The sequence below is a fragment of the Engraulis encrasicolus genome, chromosome 2 (genome assembly GCF_034702125.1).
Source record: "Engraulis encrasicolus isolate BLACKSEA-1 chromosome 2, IST_EnEncr_1.0, whole genome shotgun sequence".
NCBI lineage: Eukaryota > Metazoa > Chordata > Actinopteri > Clupeiformes > Engraulidae > Engraulis > Engraulis encrasicolus.
Window position 1 is genome coordinate 16624999 of NC_085858.1, and position 18246 is coordinate 16643244.

The 18246-nt window shown below is 44.6% G+C and overlaps 1 protein-coding gene across 1 annotated transcript; it reads left to right on the top strand.

Annotated features, from left to right (window-relative positions):
* Nucleotides 1-24: 24 nt before the first annotated feature.
* fam117aa (family with sequence similarity 117 member Aa) lies at nucleotides 25-18158 on the top strand. Its single transcript, XM_063223415.1, has 8 exons — nucleotides 25-550; nucleotides 2525-2670; nucleotides 10862-10957; nucleotides 12527-12631; nucleotides 13395-13511; nucleotides 14834-14960; nucleotides 15302-15506; nucleotides 15918-18158. Exons 1-8 carry the CDS (start codon nucleotides 430-432, stop codon nucleotides 16174-16176), a joined length of 1176 nt encoding a protein of 391 aa, XP_063079485.1. The 5' UTR covers nucleotides 25-429; the 3' UTR covers nucleotides 16177-18158.
* Nucleotides 18159-18246: the final 88 nt, after the last annotated feature.

An 18246-nucleotide genomic window follows, 5' to 3' on the forward strand; every position in this document is an offset into this window, starting at 1 on the left:
TGTTGCCACTTTCAGAGTCTGTAGTATTGGAGATGTCCACACGTTACAGTGGTGAGATGTCTCTAACAATCAAATAACTTTTAAAACATCTAGAGAAGGAATCGGGTTGTTTTTCCATTTTAACTTCTTACACAGGCATTAGTGTAACTAGAAATGGATGTTCCCCGGTGAAAAGTAGTGAAAATCTCTCGCTACCATCACAAAGAAGTTTGCAAACTGAGCTAACAGCCTAGCCAAGTTAACATTGACCTAGCTCTCACGTTTGGAAGCTTATTTTTTGTGAAGGACGCCGAATAACAAATCATACAAATTATGTAAGCGATTAAATGAGTTTCTGTCGTGTGTAAATTGCACCCTTGACTGGCTGAAGGTGCTTTCTCTACCTTCAAAGTTGTGCGTGGAACTTTGTCGACGGCTTTGTAAGTTGGGATGTCGAGCAGAAACGGAACGGTGCGGGGAGGAGGTAACCCTGGTCTGCAGCCTCTTCGTGCCACTGTTCCATTCCAGCTCCACAACAAAACACAGCTACTCCTAAAGGATGCCAAGACAGGTAAACACTAAATAGCAATGGTGAGAACTCCTGTCGTATAGAAACAGAATGTATGATTTGTGTAAGACACAGTGGCTTTCTATATCCATGATGAAATTAAGATGCATCACCATATGAGTTAAAAGCCTCTTGGTGTAAATAAAATAAATGTGCGGTATTGAATATGCCAGTGGTATTTTTCTAATACATGTGCTTGGTCCTCATTGCAAATTATCAAACTTGTTGAACCACATGAATGTCTGAGTCAAGCCATCCATCCCCCACCCTGGAACAGAGGGGAGGTGTGTGTGTGTGTCTGTGTGTGTGTGTGTGTGTGTGTGTGTGTGTGTGTGTGTGTGTGTGTGTGTGTGTGTGTGTGTGTGTGTCTGTGTGTGTGTGTGTGTGTGTTTTAAATCTAGTCATATGAGCTTTATTCTAGTATGATTATGCATCCACATGCATTTAATTCATTGTAAAATGAGGGGGATTATGCTATGTATTGTGGTGGTTATCATAGTGATAGGATGTTCAGATGTAGCCAGATTAGGCCTACTAAGTGAGAGGTTGACCATGGTTTCACAGTTCCAAGAGGTAGAAACATGGGTATTTCCCACCGTTGTTCTGTCATCCTACTGAAAGTAACCCATAAGTGATCTCGCCTACCACCCCTCAATAGCCAAGTCTTTCAGCTTTCAATCAAGACTTCACTGGGCATCTCTGATAAGCCAGGGGCCATGAATATGCACACTTGGTATGCTGCATAGTTAATCTTCCATGTAAAGCCCTGTGCATCCTAGCGGTAACTGACAGATTAGTAGCCGTTTTGTCTCCAAGATTTATGCCCAGGAAGCATTCACTTTTTTGTGAATTGATATGCAGTTAGTTGCCCTGCCTGAGCCTCGTGTTTTGTTGGCAATGCAGAGACACACTTCATTCAGCTCCTCAGGAATGATAACAATAACAAAAACAAATCCGGGAGCCAATACACTTACACCACTTACACGTCACACACACACACACACACACACACACACACACACACACACACACACACACACACACACACACGTGTGTAATATCTGACCTGGATGCAGTGGCATTTCCCACATAGCTGAGCGTGACCTTCTGACCAGGCTGGCATGCGCTGCACAGCGCACGCTGCACAGCCCAGGCAGAGCTCGGGACAGGAGTCAAGGCCACCTCTGTTCAGCTCCCCTGACCCTTCTGCTCACCTCGCACTCGCAGGCAGGCAGCGCTGACTGCTTGCAGACTCCCACCGTTTCCGTCCGTCGTGGTGTAACCCTACGCGCCCCAGGCCTCCCCTCTCCTGTGTTTATTTTTATGGCCTATTCGATCGCATGATGAGAGCCCAGGGTGCTGGAGGTATGGGTGTGTGTGTGTGTGTGTGTGTGTGTGCTGGAGGTGATTGTGTGTGCTGCGACTGGAGACTGGAGCCCCCCCAACCTCCACATCCAATAACAACCCCCCCCCCCCCCCCCAAAAAAAAAAAAGAAAAAAAAGGAGAAGCCTTTTTAGAAGCATTTGTCTGGTGTTGAGTCACTTTGCCACCCCCTACCCCCCACTGCTATCTCTCCTGACATGGAAACGTTCCACCTGCCAACAAGACTGCAGTCCGGTAATGGCAACCTCACCTTGGACAGAGAGTTACCTTTACACCAGCTGGCAGAAGGTTGTTATGTATGACTGTTATCTAGTGTCCTTGCTCTGAGGTGCAAAACTGGAGACACACAGATTTCTGTGTGAATGTCCATGCACACTCCAACGTGTGCATACATAGGACTGATAAAACAAGGCTGCTTACATAAAAAGCTGTGCATTCTTGTTTACAACAGTTTGTTCCTTTTTTGCTGTTAAGTTGAAACGGTTTTCTTCTGTCTCTTGGCTCTCCAACATAACAGGGAACAAGGGCCGACCAGCCTTCTCTCCTTTGTAGCCATAAAAAAACCTCTTCTCTTCTGTCTTTCTTCTTAACAGACAGGAACAAGGCAAGGCCCCCAAAGCCATCATCCCTGCGTCGGACACACTCTCTGGACACACTGGTGGCCCCTTACTTGCAGGGCCAGTGGCCCAAGGAGCCGGAGGTGCTACACATCACAAGCGTCAATGACAAGGCCACACAGGTAGGCCCTTTACCCCTTCAGTCTGACATGTTGTGACTTCAATAACATGGGGGGCCTATACTACAAAGCTGGGGTGAATTTCTTGAAACCATAGTTGCTAACTCTGTTAGGTACTTTGTTCGTTGCATTGCATTTTCCCATTGGCAACTACCCGATTTGCTAACTGGCTAGCAACTATGCTTTCGAGAAATGCACCTCCGAGCTGGATCAAATCAGGAGTAAACCAATAGAAGAGCCTGGAGTCCTCACTTTATTAAGACTATGAGGACTCCATGCTCTTCTATTAGATGATTTACCTCTTAACTTAACCTGATTTACTCCTGAACCAGCTTTGTAGTGTAGACCCGGGGTCTTTATCATATCATATGTTTATGATGTATTACCATCACACAGGAGGAGGTTATGGGTATGTTTTGTCTGTGTGTCTCTTTTTTTACTGAAGAAGTCATGAACATTATGTTCAAATGTTTTGACACTTTGTTGGTTCTTGTTTGGTCCAAACTGATTGAATCAATTAATTGGTTACATTGGTCATCATGCATTCCATTGGCAAAAGAACTCCACCAAGGCATATAAAAGTAAACTTTTTATACTTTTTCAAATTACGGTTTCAATGAAGCCCACATTTGCCTCTTGATTCTGCTGTTGTGAACACTGTATTTCCAGGAATATTTTCAAGTACCTTGTGGACCAAGTAATGAATATCCAAAATGGGGATGCTTTTTTCCCCCGTCATTTGTAATGTCATAACATGGTATCCTGACGTTCTGTGATCGTCCCAAAAGACAGACAGACTTTGTTCATTCTGGGTTAACAAAATGCCAGCCAGTCTGCCAATGTCATGACCTGTACACTGTACTAGCACCAAGCCAGAGCCTTTTCATAATGTCAGAGGACAACAGTTGATCCCAGAGAGAGAGAACACTGGCCATCTTTGAATGCCACCACATGAATGCCTCTGCATTTTAAAAGGCGAATGGAATAGTTGAGGGAACTGGGTTTATAAAAGGTTGCACTTTTAGACTTGTACTGGAGTGGTGTTTGAAGCAGAGTGAAGTCAGGAATTTGTGTATCCTTCCCAGCATGTGTCTCGCCAGTAACTATTTAAGGTCTGAATAAGCGAGTGCAAGGGAGGCTTGAACATTTTACAAACAATTTCAAGTTTTACCCAGAAATGTCTTGTTGCACACCTCGACACGCTTCTTAGTGAAGAAACAGGTGTTCCATTTTTCTTTTTTATGTTGCAGAAAAATGTTACCTTTGATGTGGCTCTTCTTCACATCTCTCCTTTGCAAAGCTGCCTCTGCTTACTGCTATGTTAACTTACTGCTTTTATGTGTACCATTATACAGTACCGTCTGTACCTTCTGGCGTTTTTACACAAACATTTCGCAAGGCCTTGTAAAAAAAAAGTTAGTCTGGGCCTTCCCACTGACCCATTAAGCCAGTAAGTCCCTATAGTAGAATCAGGCCTAATTAATACAGCTAATCCCCCCACTCTAGACATTAGTCATCATCATGTGCCATACAGCCTAGAACTCAAACTGACCGTAAAAATCCCAGCGTAGACCTGCCGCAGACAGTAATCTGGCTCTCACATCATACAAAAACAAAATACCTCCTGCTGGTCTGGTAAATAAAACTTGATTTGGACAAAAGCTTTTAAAGTCATGTGTAGACAAGAAGGGCTGATTCACTCCCAGCTTGAAATATGAGAACTGATTTCTCAATAATATTTTGTGTCAATGAGGGCGGGTGTACTGTGTCGTAACAGCCAAGCAAAGCTGAGCTGTAAGATATTCGAGCTGAATATCTAGCCAAGGAAGGGTAGGATTCACCATGTGGAATATGGTTTGGGTACCGATTTCTCAACAACATTGTGTGTCAAAAGAAATCGAAAACACAAGTTCCCATTCCTATCACTTAACCATTTGCTCATATCAAAACAAAGACTAGTTAAAAAACTCACTATGTGGAACATGATAACCAGAAAATGGAGTGGAAGATGACAAACCACTTATCAACATTGTATTGTATGTTTGAAAAAAAGTATTGGTAGAGGACGCGCTCAACTTCTTGGAAAAACGAAAAGCTTTTGGGTGCGAGATAAAAAGCGTCAACTTAAGGAAGAAGAAATCCGCACTCACAAACTGCGTCTCATTATTTATTTATATTACCACCATGTCCAAAAAGCAAACGCGTTTCGGCTAACAAGCCTTCATCAGACCACGCACTGATGAAGGCTTGTTAGCCGAAACGTGTTTGCTTTTTGGACATGGTGGTAATATAAATAAATAATGAGACGCAGTTTGTGAGTGCGGATTTCTTCTTCCTTATGTTTGAAAAAAACACACCATGAAGACATCTTGTATAGTGTTGCTGCCTAACCATTATGGAATTATTTTAAGTCCAAAATGCACAACGAAAAGAAGGCGACCTGATACAACACTTTAAAGAAAAAAAAAAGAAGGCCATTGGGGCAGAAACGTTGTCATATCAAGTATTTAGGTACAACTTGTAAGTGTGTGGCACTTCTTTTCTTTCTTTAAAGCATAACCCTAATCTCCGTAGCCACAGTCTGTAAAACCTTGATGGGGAAGCTCCAGGATGGATGGATGGATGGATGAATGAATGGAAGGCCAGGGGGCGGCCATTTTGGGTCTCATCATGGCAGACATGACTTGAGGCTCCAATGTGGCATTTGCAGCATGGCCTCTGGGGGCTCTTTGAAGCTCATGTTATGCGCATGAAAAAGTCCATGATTTTGAAGCAATTGTTTTGCTCTCATCTGAAAGAGTTGACAGTGTGTGAGGTGTTTTTTTGTTGCTGCCGGGTGTGTCTTGCAGTTGGTCGGATTCTGCAGGTGTGTGTGTGTGTGTGTGCGTGTGCGTGCGCGTGCGCGTGCGTGTGCGTGTGTGTGTGTGAAGTGGCAGCAGCAGCAGGAATTGTAGTGTTGTGCTGGTGAGACTTGAGATTGGAAGGCTGCCAACTGCGGTTGTGGCTTTTTTCTTTTCTCGTGTTCGTTCGTTGTGACCTTCCAAATTCTTCTTCTTCTCCCCCCACCCAAACACACCCCACCCCTGCCCTGCTTTGCCATAACCTAACTTAACCCACATCTCACCCGACCTCAGCCATGTCTACTGCCCCCCCTACATCTCTCATCCCCACCACCACCCCTTGCCTCTGTCTATTCTCCCGTGAGTCCCACCCCCACCACCTCCACTACCACATGCCACACAAAAGTGTCTGCTTGCGTAATGCACTGCACACCATTCAGGCATGTCCTCTGCTGTCCGCTCGGCCTCTCGACGTGCCATTGTTGTCCTGATCACCCCCCGTGGCCCCCATGCTCTCCCATGCCACAGGCCCCACTCTCTGCATCTTATTTGGACACAGACACACTCTGACATGCATATGAGAGATGGGAGCGCACACACACACACACACACACATACACACACGTAGCCAAGCTCATGCTGTTCCTTCGTCATTCACAGACAGACACAAACTCACTCAGTCGCAGCCCATGAAGAGCCTCAGCCACACACACACACACACATACACACACACACACACACACACACACACAAACCATGTAGTGTCTCTCTCACTCACACACACACACACACTCACTCACACACATACGCATGCACGCATAGATTCACACTCTGCCGCCGTGTGAAATGTTACACTGATCCCCCTGTGCGTGGTGGCCTGTCTCCTGGGACCGAGGGAGCACTGGGCTGTTTATAGGAGCAGGGCCTCCCGTTGGTCTGCCTGCCAGTGCCAGTCACTCAGCCTCAGGGGCCAACCATGATTGGAGACCTTAGCTGGGGGGCAGCGAGGGTGGTTGGGGTATGAGGAGTGGGTGGTGGTGTATGATTGGAGACCTCGGTTGAGGTGGGGGTGACTGGTGGGACATCAAGACCGGTTGGTGGTGTATATGATTCGCATGACGCTCTGGGTTGGGGCCATATGCCAGATAGCTTTCGCCGCCTTCAGTTTCCTCAAGCATGTCGTAGGTTAAGCTAGCTAGCGAGCAGTGAGCGCTAAAGACTCTTTGAGGCAGTTGGGGGGTTGGGTTGGGATACGGCGGGGGTGCAAGGTTGCTAGTGCAACTGCGCGTCCAGTTGTGGTGTGGGTCGTGTTATAATATGCAGCGTGTGTGAGATTTACGACTTCTTCAGCGCTTCCGTGAGCTCACCACTCCGCACCGTCAAGTATCTCTGACTGGAACGCTTCAAGTCGGCGCGATGAGGAAAGGAAAGACGGAATAGGGAAGAGAGTGGGAAGGAGAGAAGGAAGAGGGGAAGGAGAGAGAAGAGTGGCAGCAAGTGTGGATTAGGTGTTGTGTTCGCTCCTTTATTTTTTCTCTCTTTTTAAATTGATGTCGGCACGGACTTGGCCATCACGCGACTCAAGTGAATGGGATCGGAGCCCAGAGGGGGTAAGAAGACCCCAAGTCAAGGCACAAAGTAGGACAGGCAGAAGAGTTTGTACAAGTGGACAGACACACTGACGATCACATCACACAGTGACTGACCAGGAAGAGACAAACATCTGAAGGGAAGGAAGGAAGGAAGGAAGGAGGTATAGCTGCAATTGCAGTTTACTGCCCTAATTGGCATTCAATTATCCCGGATTTCAAGGTAGTGACTATCCTACTGGACTTGGGCGGATCGTAAAGTAGGAATTGGTTATCCTACTGGACTAGGCTGTGAAGCGCTTGGACAGACCGCATAGAGGAGAAGGCACGTGAAGGACAAGTCTACAAGACCAGACCAGACCAGGGCAAGAGGCAATTGGGATCCAGAGTTGCTGAGACAGTCTGGTCCAGTAGGGTGTCCGTTGGTGTTGGTGTTACAGAGACGAGGGCGTGAGGGTAGAGGGGCAATCATGTCGGTATGTCACTGGCATGTCTGGTCTCTGACTTTCTCTTTGTTAGTCCGTCTACCTCTCTGTCATTCTGCGTGTCTTGTCTGTCTTTCTGCCCCTCCCTCTGTCTGTGTCTGTCCGTCTCTCTCTCTCTCTCTCTCTCTCTCTCTCTCTCTCTCTCTCTCTCTCTCTCTCTCTCTCTCTCTCTCTCTCTTGCTCGCTCGCTCTCTCTCTCTCTCTCTTGCTCGCTCTTACTCTCTCTTGCTCGCTCTCTCTCTCTCTTGCTCTCTCTTGCTCTCTCGCTCTCTCTCTCTCCCTCTGTTCCCTCTTCCTGTCCTGCCCTCTCCTCTTCTCCCTTCCTGTGTGTGTGTGTGTGTCTGTCCGCTGCTCGTTAGGTAAAGACTACACTCCCTCCATGCTGGGGCTGTGTGGCTCTCTGGCAGCTGCAAGTCTCTCTCTGTCTCTCTCTGTCCCTCTCTGTCCCTCTCTGTCTCTCTCTCTCTCTCTCTCTCTCTCTCTCTCTCTCTCTCTCTCTCTCTCTCTCTCTCTCTCTCTCTCTCTCTCTCTCTCTCTCTCTCTCTCTCTCTCTCTCTCTCTCTCTCTCTCTCTCTACTGTATTCCCCTCCCATTATACTCCTGCACGTAAAGGGCACTGAGTTGAAACGAGGGGTCATTGGCTGTGTGTCTCTCTCAGTGAGATGCAAACATTGTCACAGCGTACTGAATGGATGCCCAGCTGGTTTGGACAGGAGACTGCATGGCGGAGCAGGGGCAGTGACTCTGACAGTCAGCCTAGCAACTAACCCAAACAAAGCACAACCAGTGTCTGTGATATCACATGCACATGAATCTGACACTGTAGGCATACTCTTGTTGTATATGATGGTACTCTTACTATGGATGACTAAACATTGCCATACATGTGAACAACATGCACATACATGTACATAGATGTGAACAACCTGCTAGAGGCTGGAATGTCATTGTTACTGTTGTATAGCAACTTAGAAACAGGTGGGTAGTTTGTGAGCAGATGTTATGGCAGAATTGAGAATCTGTGGAGGTGGTGTATTCTCGTCTCGCATAACATCTTGTTTTTGGTTCTGCATTGCTAGCGTCCTGTGTCGAGGCATACACTAAACAGCTGCGTATATAGGGCACCTCCGTTTTCTTTGGCATGAACTGCTGTAGCAGTTGTGGTTAGGGCTGGGAATTGCCAACAGTCTCGCGTTACAATATGTATCACGATACAGGGGTCATGGCACGATACACATTGTAATACATGCGATACGATGCACACGTTGCGATTTTCCTTACAATGGATAGCAATCGAATACTAGAGTGCAGTGCAGTTGCTATATATCACTCCTTTTGACCTCATTGACCGTGTTAATTTATAACTACAAATAGGTTGTAGCTACTTGTTATGTGTTTCTCTCCTAAATAAGTGAAGAGTGTCGACTAAGCTTGGGCAAAAACCTGTAGCTAATACACATCATCTGCAATGTGCATCACGATACACATGCCACGATGTGATTCTATCACGATGCATTGCAATTCATGTACTATTGCGATGCATTGTGATATTTACTGAAATAAATGTGTAAACATACAGCTCATTTGTCCTTTGTTGTTTAGCATTCAGAAGTCATTTCATTTTATTTTAAGCATTTTAGCATCTGGGAGAGCGCTTCCATCACAACAGAAATATTACCTGCTCTCTGCTGAACAAAATGAATCAGTGGAAAGTAGAATTGTATTATTATTAAATAATCGATTGTCATGGATCGATGCAGTATATCGAGAATATAATGATCGTGATATCTCGTCATACCCAATGCAGTATATTGTGAAAGTAAGTATCGCAATGCATTGCCATGACGTTTTTTTAGTTTATTGAGGGGCCTGATACTACATATAATCCTGAAGATTTTTGTAGTACGCCCCTAGTTGTGTTAATTAGTGCTAGTTAGATGTGGTTTTTGTTATAGAAAGATCTCTCGCTGTCTTAAGTTCTTACCCTGCTCATTTCCTTATTTGCAGGCCACTGCTACTTAATGTGTGTTTGTGTGTGAGGAGAAGTGTTTTTCTGGAGATGCATGAATGAATTGAACAGACTTGTTGTTGAGTGAGTGAGTGTGTGTGTGTTCAGTGGCCATATCTTGTTCAGCATCGTGAGTATGTGGCTCTTGACACAGCTGTGCTTGTGAAACAGGTGTGCGTATCGTTTCTGTTTCAAAGCGTGTCACTTGTGTCCTAAATTCACACTGATGACGAATATCTGGTTCCTTTTCCCCAAGGTTAGGGGGAAACGAATTTAAGGTCTTTTCAAAAGGCTTTTTGTTAATCAAGCACAAAGATATGACTATCTGCTTTTTGTATGTATGTTAAATTGCTGTTTAAGAATGATAATTCTTTGTGATGAATGATGAGAACTAAGGCGAGCATTTGTAAAGGTTTTTTTTTCTGAAGGTGTCGTAATGGTGAAGTGTAGTCCATGCACATTTAACAGAAACAGCTGAAATATAGGTCAGAATTCTCTTTTAAATATTTATTCTACATCAACCTAGAAGATAGCCAAACAGGTCATGCAGCGTTTTGACAATGTAAAGTTAAGCAGCAGTGAACAAAAAATCTGTTTGGTCTATCTGATTATACTGTATACCCAAACTTTGCAAAGTCAGATTCTGTCTTTTTCCACGGGGCGCCGTTCCCACTGACGGGAACCTCCTTGCAGTTGTTTCAACACGTGTAATCCCAGAGCAAACTTTTCTCTGCGAATACCAGGAATGGGCTTTCAGCGCGGCGGTTCAGCCAGGCCATCCCATTCCTTTGTGAAATATGCTGGTCTGCTGTGCTGCCCTGCACTGTGCTGTGCTGTGTGTGGAAAGAGAGATTGTAGCAAGTCCAGGGGCTCTGACAGCCTTCGCCAGGCCCAGGACAAACTCCTCTGAATGGGCCCTCTTCACAAAACAATACAAATGTAATGATGACTCAGTTCTGGCACCCCTGGGCCCTGGACAACTGACCTGTTTGTCGCCTGCCTGTCGGCTTCCCTGAGCAAGGGCTCTGATGTTCTATGACCTTAGTGTAACCTTTTTGTCATCCATCAACTTGATTTCCTCAACAACAGCAAGGAACAACTTGCCGGCCACTCGGTTTCTCGTTGTTGAAGGATGGCATATGACCCAAATCCTCCTCTCGCTTTTTTTATTGCCTCTGATCTGTTTATCGTCCAGTTTTTTTTTACGCTTGTCTGTGTCGTTCACTCACTCACCAGCTCTTTCTTTCTTCTGCTCTGCTTGGCTTCCACCAGACTCCCAGCTCCTGGGCGGAGGAGAGCAGGGGGAGGAGAGGAGGGGGAGGCCACAAGCGCTCAGCGTCCTGGGGGAGTGCAGAGCACCTGAGGGAGGTGAGTGAAGCTCCTCGTCAAGGCTCATTTAGAGCCATGCAAGACACAAGTGTGGTGTGACAAAAAACATGGGTGTGTGCTTAAGAAAGCACAGTTGGCCAAGGCAGCTATTCTACTCTCCAGGGGTGTAGGCCAGGTTGGAGTCTCTCTGGCCCATTGCCATTTCCTGATCCAACTCCCATCTTTCTCCAAGCTTAATTCTTCCCTATTCCATTTAATTTTCTATGTGATTAAAGGCAAAAAGTTCTTGATGAACATGACATGGTATATTACACCACAGTAAATGTAAACATTCACTTTGAGTTGGAAAGGCCTGTCATTGCTCTAACTACTAGTCTGCCAAACGAGCGATTTTTGTAGGGAAGACGACAAGAATAAGTCTTTAAATAAGACTACTGTATGAAATTGTTTTAAAGCACATACTATGCGAAATGAGATTTTGTTGCTGAATCAAAAAAGTGCTTGTAAAAATCGACAAATAATTGTCAATAGTTTTTCAAAATACTGCAATGTATTTCACAGCCATTGTTCTGCTTTTCTATGGTGGATTTAAACTGAAATTTTACATTTACTGCTGTGGAAATTACATTGATGCCCTTATACGTGAACAGGCGCATAAAGGCAAAAAAAGGCATAGTGAAACCACTTAAAGGGACACTGTGTGAGATTTTTAGTTGTTTATTTCCAGAATTCATGCTGCCCATTCACTAATGTTACCTTTTTCATGAATACTTACCACCAGCATCAAATTCCAAGTATTCATTATGACTGGAAAAATTGCACTTTTCATACATGAAAAGGGGGATCTTTTCCATGGTCCGCCATTTTGAATTTCCAAAAATAGCCATTCTTAGCTGCAAAAATGACTGTACTTGGACCAAACTAGAAAATATTTGTTTATTACTTAGTAAACGTTCATGTTAAGATCAAATTTGGCAATAGGCAGCCCAGTTTCAATGAGCAGCATAGTTGCAGTACCTTTTTTGACCATTTCCTGCACAGTGTCCCTTTAATGATTAGATTCCATGAGCATTTCAACACTCTTGAGTCAATAACGACCTCATGAGATCAACTTGACAGGTTCGATAAGAGCTTTTTGAAATACATCCTGAAAATCATGCTGAGACTGACCGTCTTGTCCTAGCTTGTTTAATAGTAAATCACAAAACTCTTCTGCAGTTCTCAGAATATAGGGCCACGTTAACTTATCAGATGAATAGTCAATCTAGACAGTCTTGATAAATCATCTAGTTTGGTCTGGGAGAATCATTAATGTGTGGAGAATGCGCCTTGTATTGATGACCAACGTGCAATGTCCATGCTCTGATAGGACATGACATGTCGTGAGCCTGCATGGTAGCAATGCTACTGTGATGGAGGATAAAAGAGGCTCAGTCTGGCATGCATAGTACAGTACAACACAACAAACATAGCCAAGGAAATATAACCATGACCCACACCGTGGACGCATGAACATTGCTAACTGTTGTCGGGTGGAGTTTCCAATCTGCCATGCTGCCCAGTGCTTCTCCCTGTTCTCTGATTGGCTTGCCCTTCACCCGCCCGCAGGTCGCCAAGCTACGCCATTCATTACAGAAGCGCTTCAGACACGCCCCTCCAGCAGGGAACACCGAAAGGCCATCCCACCCTCTCCCCGGCAACCATGCCACACAGGTATAGTTGTGTGCGTGCGTGCGTGCGTGCGTGTGCGTGTGTGTGCGTGCGTGCGTGTGCGTGTGTGTGCGTGCGTGTGTGTGCGTGCGTGTGTGTGTGTGTGCGTGTGTGTGCGTGTGTGTGCGTGCGTGCGTGTGCGTGCGTGCGTGCGTGCGTGTGTGTGTGTGTGTGTGTGCGCGCGAGCAAGAGCATGCACGTGTTGTTCCATGGTATTGCTTAAATGTGGTGTCTTTGATTAGCCCCAGCAACAGAGATTTAAAAATGGCCGCCTTGTTGCTTTTCTTAGGCGCTTGTGTCACCGATCTGACGTCTCACTTGCCTGCATACCTTGGCACGCACACTCGCATACAATCATGTGCACTCACTCTCACTCACTCTCCCAAACACACATCCATAGAACACAATCATCCAAATATAATTTGGCCATGTATTTGCGGTTTTTGATTGCGACACAGGCTCTTGCGGATGGATTCTATATATAATTGATATTGCAGAATAATTTCTGAATGTTTGCTTTGAAAAATAGGCATATTTTCACATAACACACATAAAACACTGCAGCAATTTGTCCAGATCTGAGGTTGTATGCACACCCACAGATCATCTTAAATATTTATGTTATCATGTACTGTACTAGACATAAATCCATTTTTCCAGATATGAAGATGTATGAGTACCATAGTCGCACGCATACAGCATAACCATACATAGCCATGTAAAGGCAGATGAAGTTTTCATTGCTGTGGTGTATTCCTCCATGCAGACGGCCCCTCAGACCACCCTGAGCCGTCTGGCACCCCGACTGAGGCGCAGTGTAGAGGGGCTTAACCTGGAGCTGGAGGGGGTGTTCGTCTCTGAGGCCCCAGAACAGCAACACAAGGTCAGTGGGATACATGTGTATGCAAAAACACACACGCACAGAAACACACTGACATACACACACAAAGAAACACACTAACATGCAAAGAAACACACACTCAATACTCAAACATGGGTATGCTAATATTGCATTACAACAGTACCATGCCATCATCTAGATATTACGGTGTGGTCTACTCAGGTGTTACAATTGTATCTTTGAACGATTTACGGAGTATTAGCAGGTATTTAACGGCATGCCCTCACAACATATAGACTAACATTAGTTGATTCTTAACAATTTTGAAGACCTCGTTGCGAATGCTTCTGCTTCTCCTATTTAATGGTGCACATATCACGTACATGATCTTCTTACATCTACAGTACTTACAGAGAACGAGCCAAACATTGAAGTGAGCAGGGAATCAGTCCGAAACATGAAAGTATTTGAAAACAATCTAATTTTGGGGATTTGCCATTGCCAATTTGGTGTTTTAATACCTTCTAAATGGTTTGTTAAGGTACACTATTTACAGTGTGCTCAAACATTCACCAAACAAGAACTAAAAAAATAGGATTTTTTATTCACTGACATTTGAACTTCGTCAGGTTTTTTTTATAGGCATGTGTTTGTTTTTCCCCCATCCATCATGCTGTGTAGAGCTTGTCAAGTGGTGTGAACAGATTCACTACACTGTATCGGTAACCAGCTGTTGTTACAGACTAGCGTGCTCTCCAGACAGGGTGTAGATGGAACCTGTGTCACTTTACCACCCTGCATGTCAGCCTGTACTCTCACGTGACTTAATAGCTCTATTTGGAAGTCATTGGCATCTCTCTTTTCCACGACATCTTGTAACAGTTGCTGTTGTTAACAGCTGTAAACTAAGGTTTTTTAATATGGCTTTGTGCATACCATACATGCTCTTGTCATCTTGGGATATAGATGTCTTTCTGTTTACAAGAAGGCTAACATTTGCTCCTACTTGCCTTTTAACAATCATAAATGACATGGAAAAGGTTTTTATTTCCTCTTTGTTGAAGAATAGGATAAGTTCTAGATGTTATTATCATCTTTACTTAGAAATTGTGGTTGGAAAATAGGTCAATCTGAACAACCAACTTCCTCAGTACTTTCCATTCCCTCACCTCCCAAAAGTATTTGCACAGACCCCCTATGGCAAGTACCCTGAAGCAGTATTTGCAAAGTTCAAGTCGAAATGGAAAGTCACATTCTTCAGTGTGCAGAGTTTGCATTATTGCCCACCAAAAGAAATGCAAAATATGCACCGGCTCTCTCCTCGTTGTTAAATGTTTCTCTTGTGTCTCCCTCTCACCCATCAGGTACTGGACGTTCCAGATGGGCACCGAGCACCGGTCCCGACCCAGCGCTGCAGCAGTGGCTCCCAGAGTGACCCGTCTCCTGCCCAGCTCTCCCCCTCACACTCCCCCTGTCTAATGGCCGACCCCGGTGAGTCAGAGTAGTTAGCATGGCCAGTAATGGTCTTGCAGACTAATTCAGTTGCTTGCAATCAGAGTTGTTGACATGTATGGAACAAACAACAATTTTGGTCAAGCTTTATGTTTGCGTTTGAGTGTTTCCCTGTTTGTGTCTTTAAAGCATTTAGTCATCTTAGTCATTGACTTAACTTTACATAGAACAGTCTGTTGGTGCTAGTTGTCATTAGTATATAGATTGACTGATAATGTCAAATGTATTGAGAACGAGTCAAGAGTTTTCTTGGAACACAATACAGTATCTGTGGTGTATTGATTGTAATGGAGTGTCGACTTGTGTGCCCTCCTCTATAGACATGGTGGGCTGCGGGACCCTGTACCCCCCCTCTCCCTCAACCTCGCCCTCGCCTTCGCCCTCCCTCTCGCCCTCTCCACCCCCCAACGTGGTGCAACCGCCCTCCTTCCTGCCCGCCTACTCCCCTCGACCCAACAAGACCTACGCCTTCCAGAGAGAGCCCCCGGAGGGCTGCGAGAAAGTGCGGGTGTGGGAAGAGGCTGTGTAAGTACCACGCACAGAGATGATGGAAAACTACGAGTGCGAATACTTAGTCGAGGGAGTGGACATTTTGCTTCAAGGAATGAGCAAACACACTGACAGAAGCTTGTCAATACGCTGTGCTCCTATTTTAAGCATGTTTACATCTAAAACTGAACTAAATCTGATAAACAAATAGCTCGAAAACGTTCACTGGGAAGAAACATAGAAAATAGAAATTCATAGTTTGTCCTGTACCTGTAGTTTGGTGTGTGCACCACTACCTTTACTGAAATGTGTGAGTTTGAACTACTGCTTGAATTATGTGAGGTGTAAAAGTGGTACAGTATAGCTGTACTTTGTCGAAATATTCTGATCTCCCCAGTTCACAATTGATAATAATCCTAATTTAATCTTAATTCCCTCTTCCTTCAGAGCCAACTCGCAGGAGGAGCCCGCTCTTCTACCCTCCTGTCCGGACCCCAATAAAGTCAATTTCACCCCCCACGGAGGCTCCGCCTTCTGCCCCGTCAGCCTCCTCAAGCCCCTCCTACCCTCCATGGACCTGCTCTTCCGTGGCCTCTCAGTCTCGCCCGTCACTGGCTGCCCTGGACAGTGTCCCGCCCCTTGCCCAGCATCGGGTCCTGCTATTGGTGGATACCTGAGCGGGAGCCTCCCCGACCCCAGCAGCTAAAGCATGTAGCACTGAATGCATCACGACCAGCGGCAAGAGCAGCTCGCAGGAAAAGGAAAAAAAAAAAATCAAAGATGACATTCGCCTCTCCCTTTTTACTCTTTGGACATTCTTGGACATTTGATACAGTGAGTGAACATCTGGACCGTAGACTGACAAAGTGCTCTTGCTTTCACAATATAGCCTACCTACACGCACATTATAGAAGCAAAACCAAATGCCAACGCATAGAATATAACCTCAAGCTGCAGCAGCGCTACCATCCCAAGTGGAAGCACATGGATAACTTTTTGACTACATACAGAAGGCTGTAATTTTTTTCTCTCGACCTTCTTCTGTCCAATCTCTGCTGAAACAGAGAAGACTGTAAGAGGTTTTGGTTATCCATTAACACAAGACCAGATGTGTGTCTGTATGTACGCACACACGAATGTGTGTATGAGCGTGTATGTGTGTGTGCGCACGTGTGCTGTCTCATTTTTTAGTTTTGTACGGTAGACGACTGTTCATTTTTTAAACAGTAAGTTATAACGTGTTTAGTAGACATAGCCCATTTACTCCTTTGGGTATATTGTTCATCAGCCTTATAAGGTACAGACAGGTACCAACGACAAGCTGATGTGGTCAATCTCAGGACTGCAAATGGTGGTACCACAATCAAGACTTGGAAGCAGTTCAAACGTATGTGGATGTTTTTGAAAACGCATTGGTTTCAGAATCTTGTTTATATGTAAACAGAGTTTTAGAAATCTCCTTTTAAAAATATCAGTTGGAAAAAATATCCATTTCAGGGGTCTAAAGCGCACCTGTCACAATGATATTTTTATTTTTATCCACGCGCTGTGTATACTAGTATGTGAACGGATAAAAACGTTCTCACATTTAAAAAAATATATATCCACATGCGTGTAATGAGCAGGTCAGCTAGCAAAAAAACTCTCTTGGTGATGGACTGAATGAGTCATGTCCGAACTGAGCACCTATTCACTATACAGGGTGTGAATGATGCTGGGGTGCGTTTCTCAAAGGCGTAGTTGCTAGCCAGTTAACAACTTGGGTAGTTGCCAATGGATAATTGCATTGCAAACAACAAAGTAGCTAATGTAGTTAACAACTATGGTTTCGAGAAATGCACCCTTGATTTGTAACCAGCATAATGTTTCATATAGTGAATGGATGAGGGAACCGTTTGGATTTTGCCTTAGAGTGATGGTACTCACGAAGGACAAAAGCCTCAAAGCACCAGCTCACTGATCAATCTGCAGATACAAGGACTGGCAGCATGAAAATAAGAATAAAAAGCGATTCAAAACTTTTTCTTTTTCTTTTTCTTTTTTACAAGCATTGCTATAGCCTGTATTTTTTGTATTTTTTTATCCAATACGGTCAGTGTCATCTTGTACTGGTTGAGAAATGTGGTACTACATCTTTTAAGCTTTTCCTGTCTACTGTGAGCATATGTAGTGTTCGGTTTGTTTTTCTTTTCCCCTGTAAACATAAGGTTAACTGTGTGGTGAGGTTCCATCAAGCATGATGTCAAACAGCCACAAATACTCCTACTACTGTTGTTGCCCCTAAAAAGCAAAGGTGGTGAAATGAGGTGGGGGGGGGGAAACCAAGGGCCAGTTCACCCTGGGCTGTGGTGTTCTGGAGTATTGTGTATATATTTTTTCTTTTATGAAAGATGTATGAAATGTTGGGGAGATGTAGAGGATTTTGTTTAGTTAGACCGATGAAAGGGGGGATCATTTGATAAGGTAGCATTGAAGGCCGTTGAAAAAGCTATGGTGGTTCCAGTTAAGTTCTGAGTTGAAATGTTACTGCATACAATCAATGGCATATAGTTGAAAAAAAGGTTCACACAGATGGTTCAAGTTTTCATGTTGCTGGAGTTTTTCATCTGTCAGGGTGCACAGTTATCTTGGGGAGTTCACTGTGTTCTGAGTTCATGTGTTTTTGCGAATTAAAAGGCGTACACTTAATTTCTGAGTCGTTGTTATGCATGATCTATTTTACATCTATTACCGTGCTTCGAGGAGGTGAACATTGGTAAGTCTTTTGTTGTTGTCA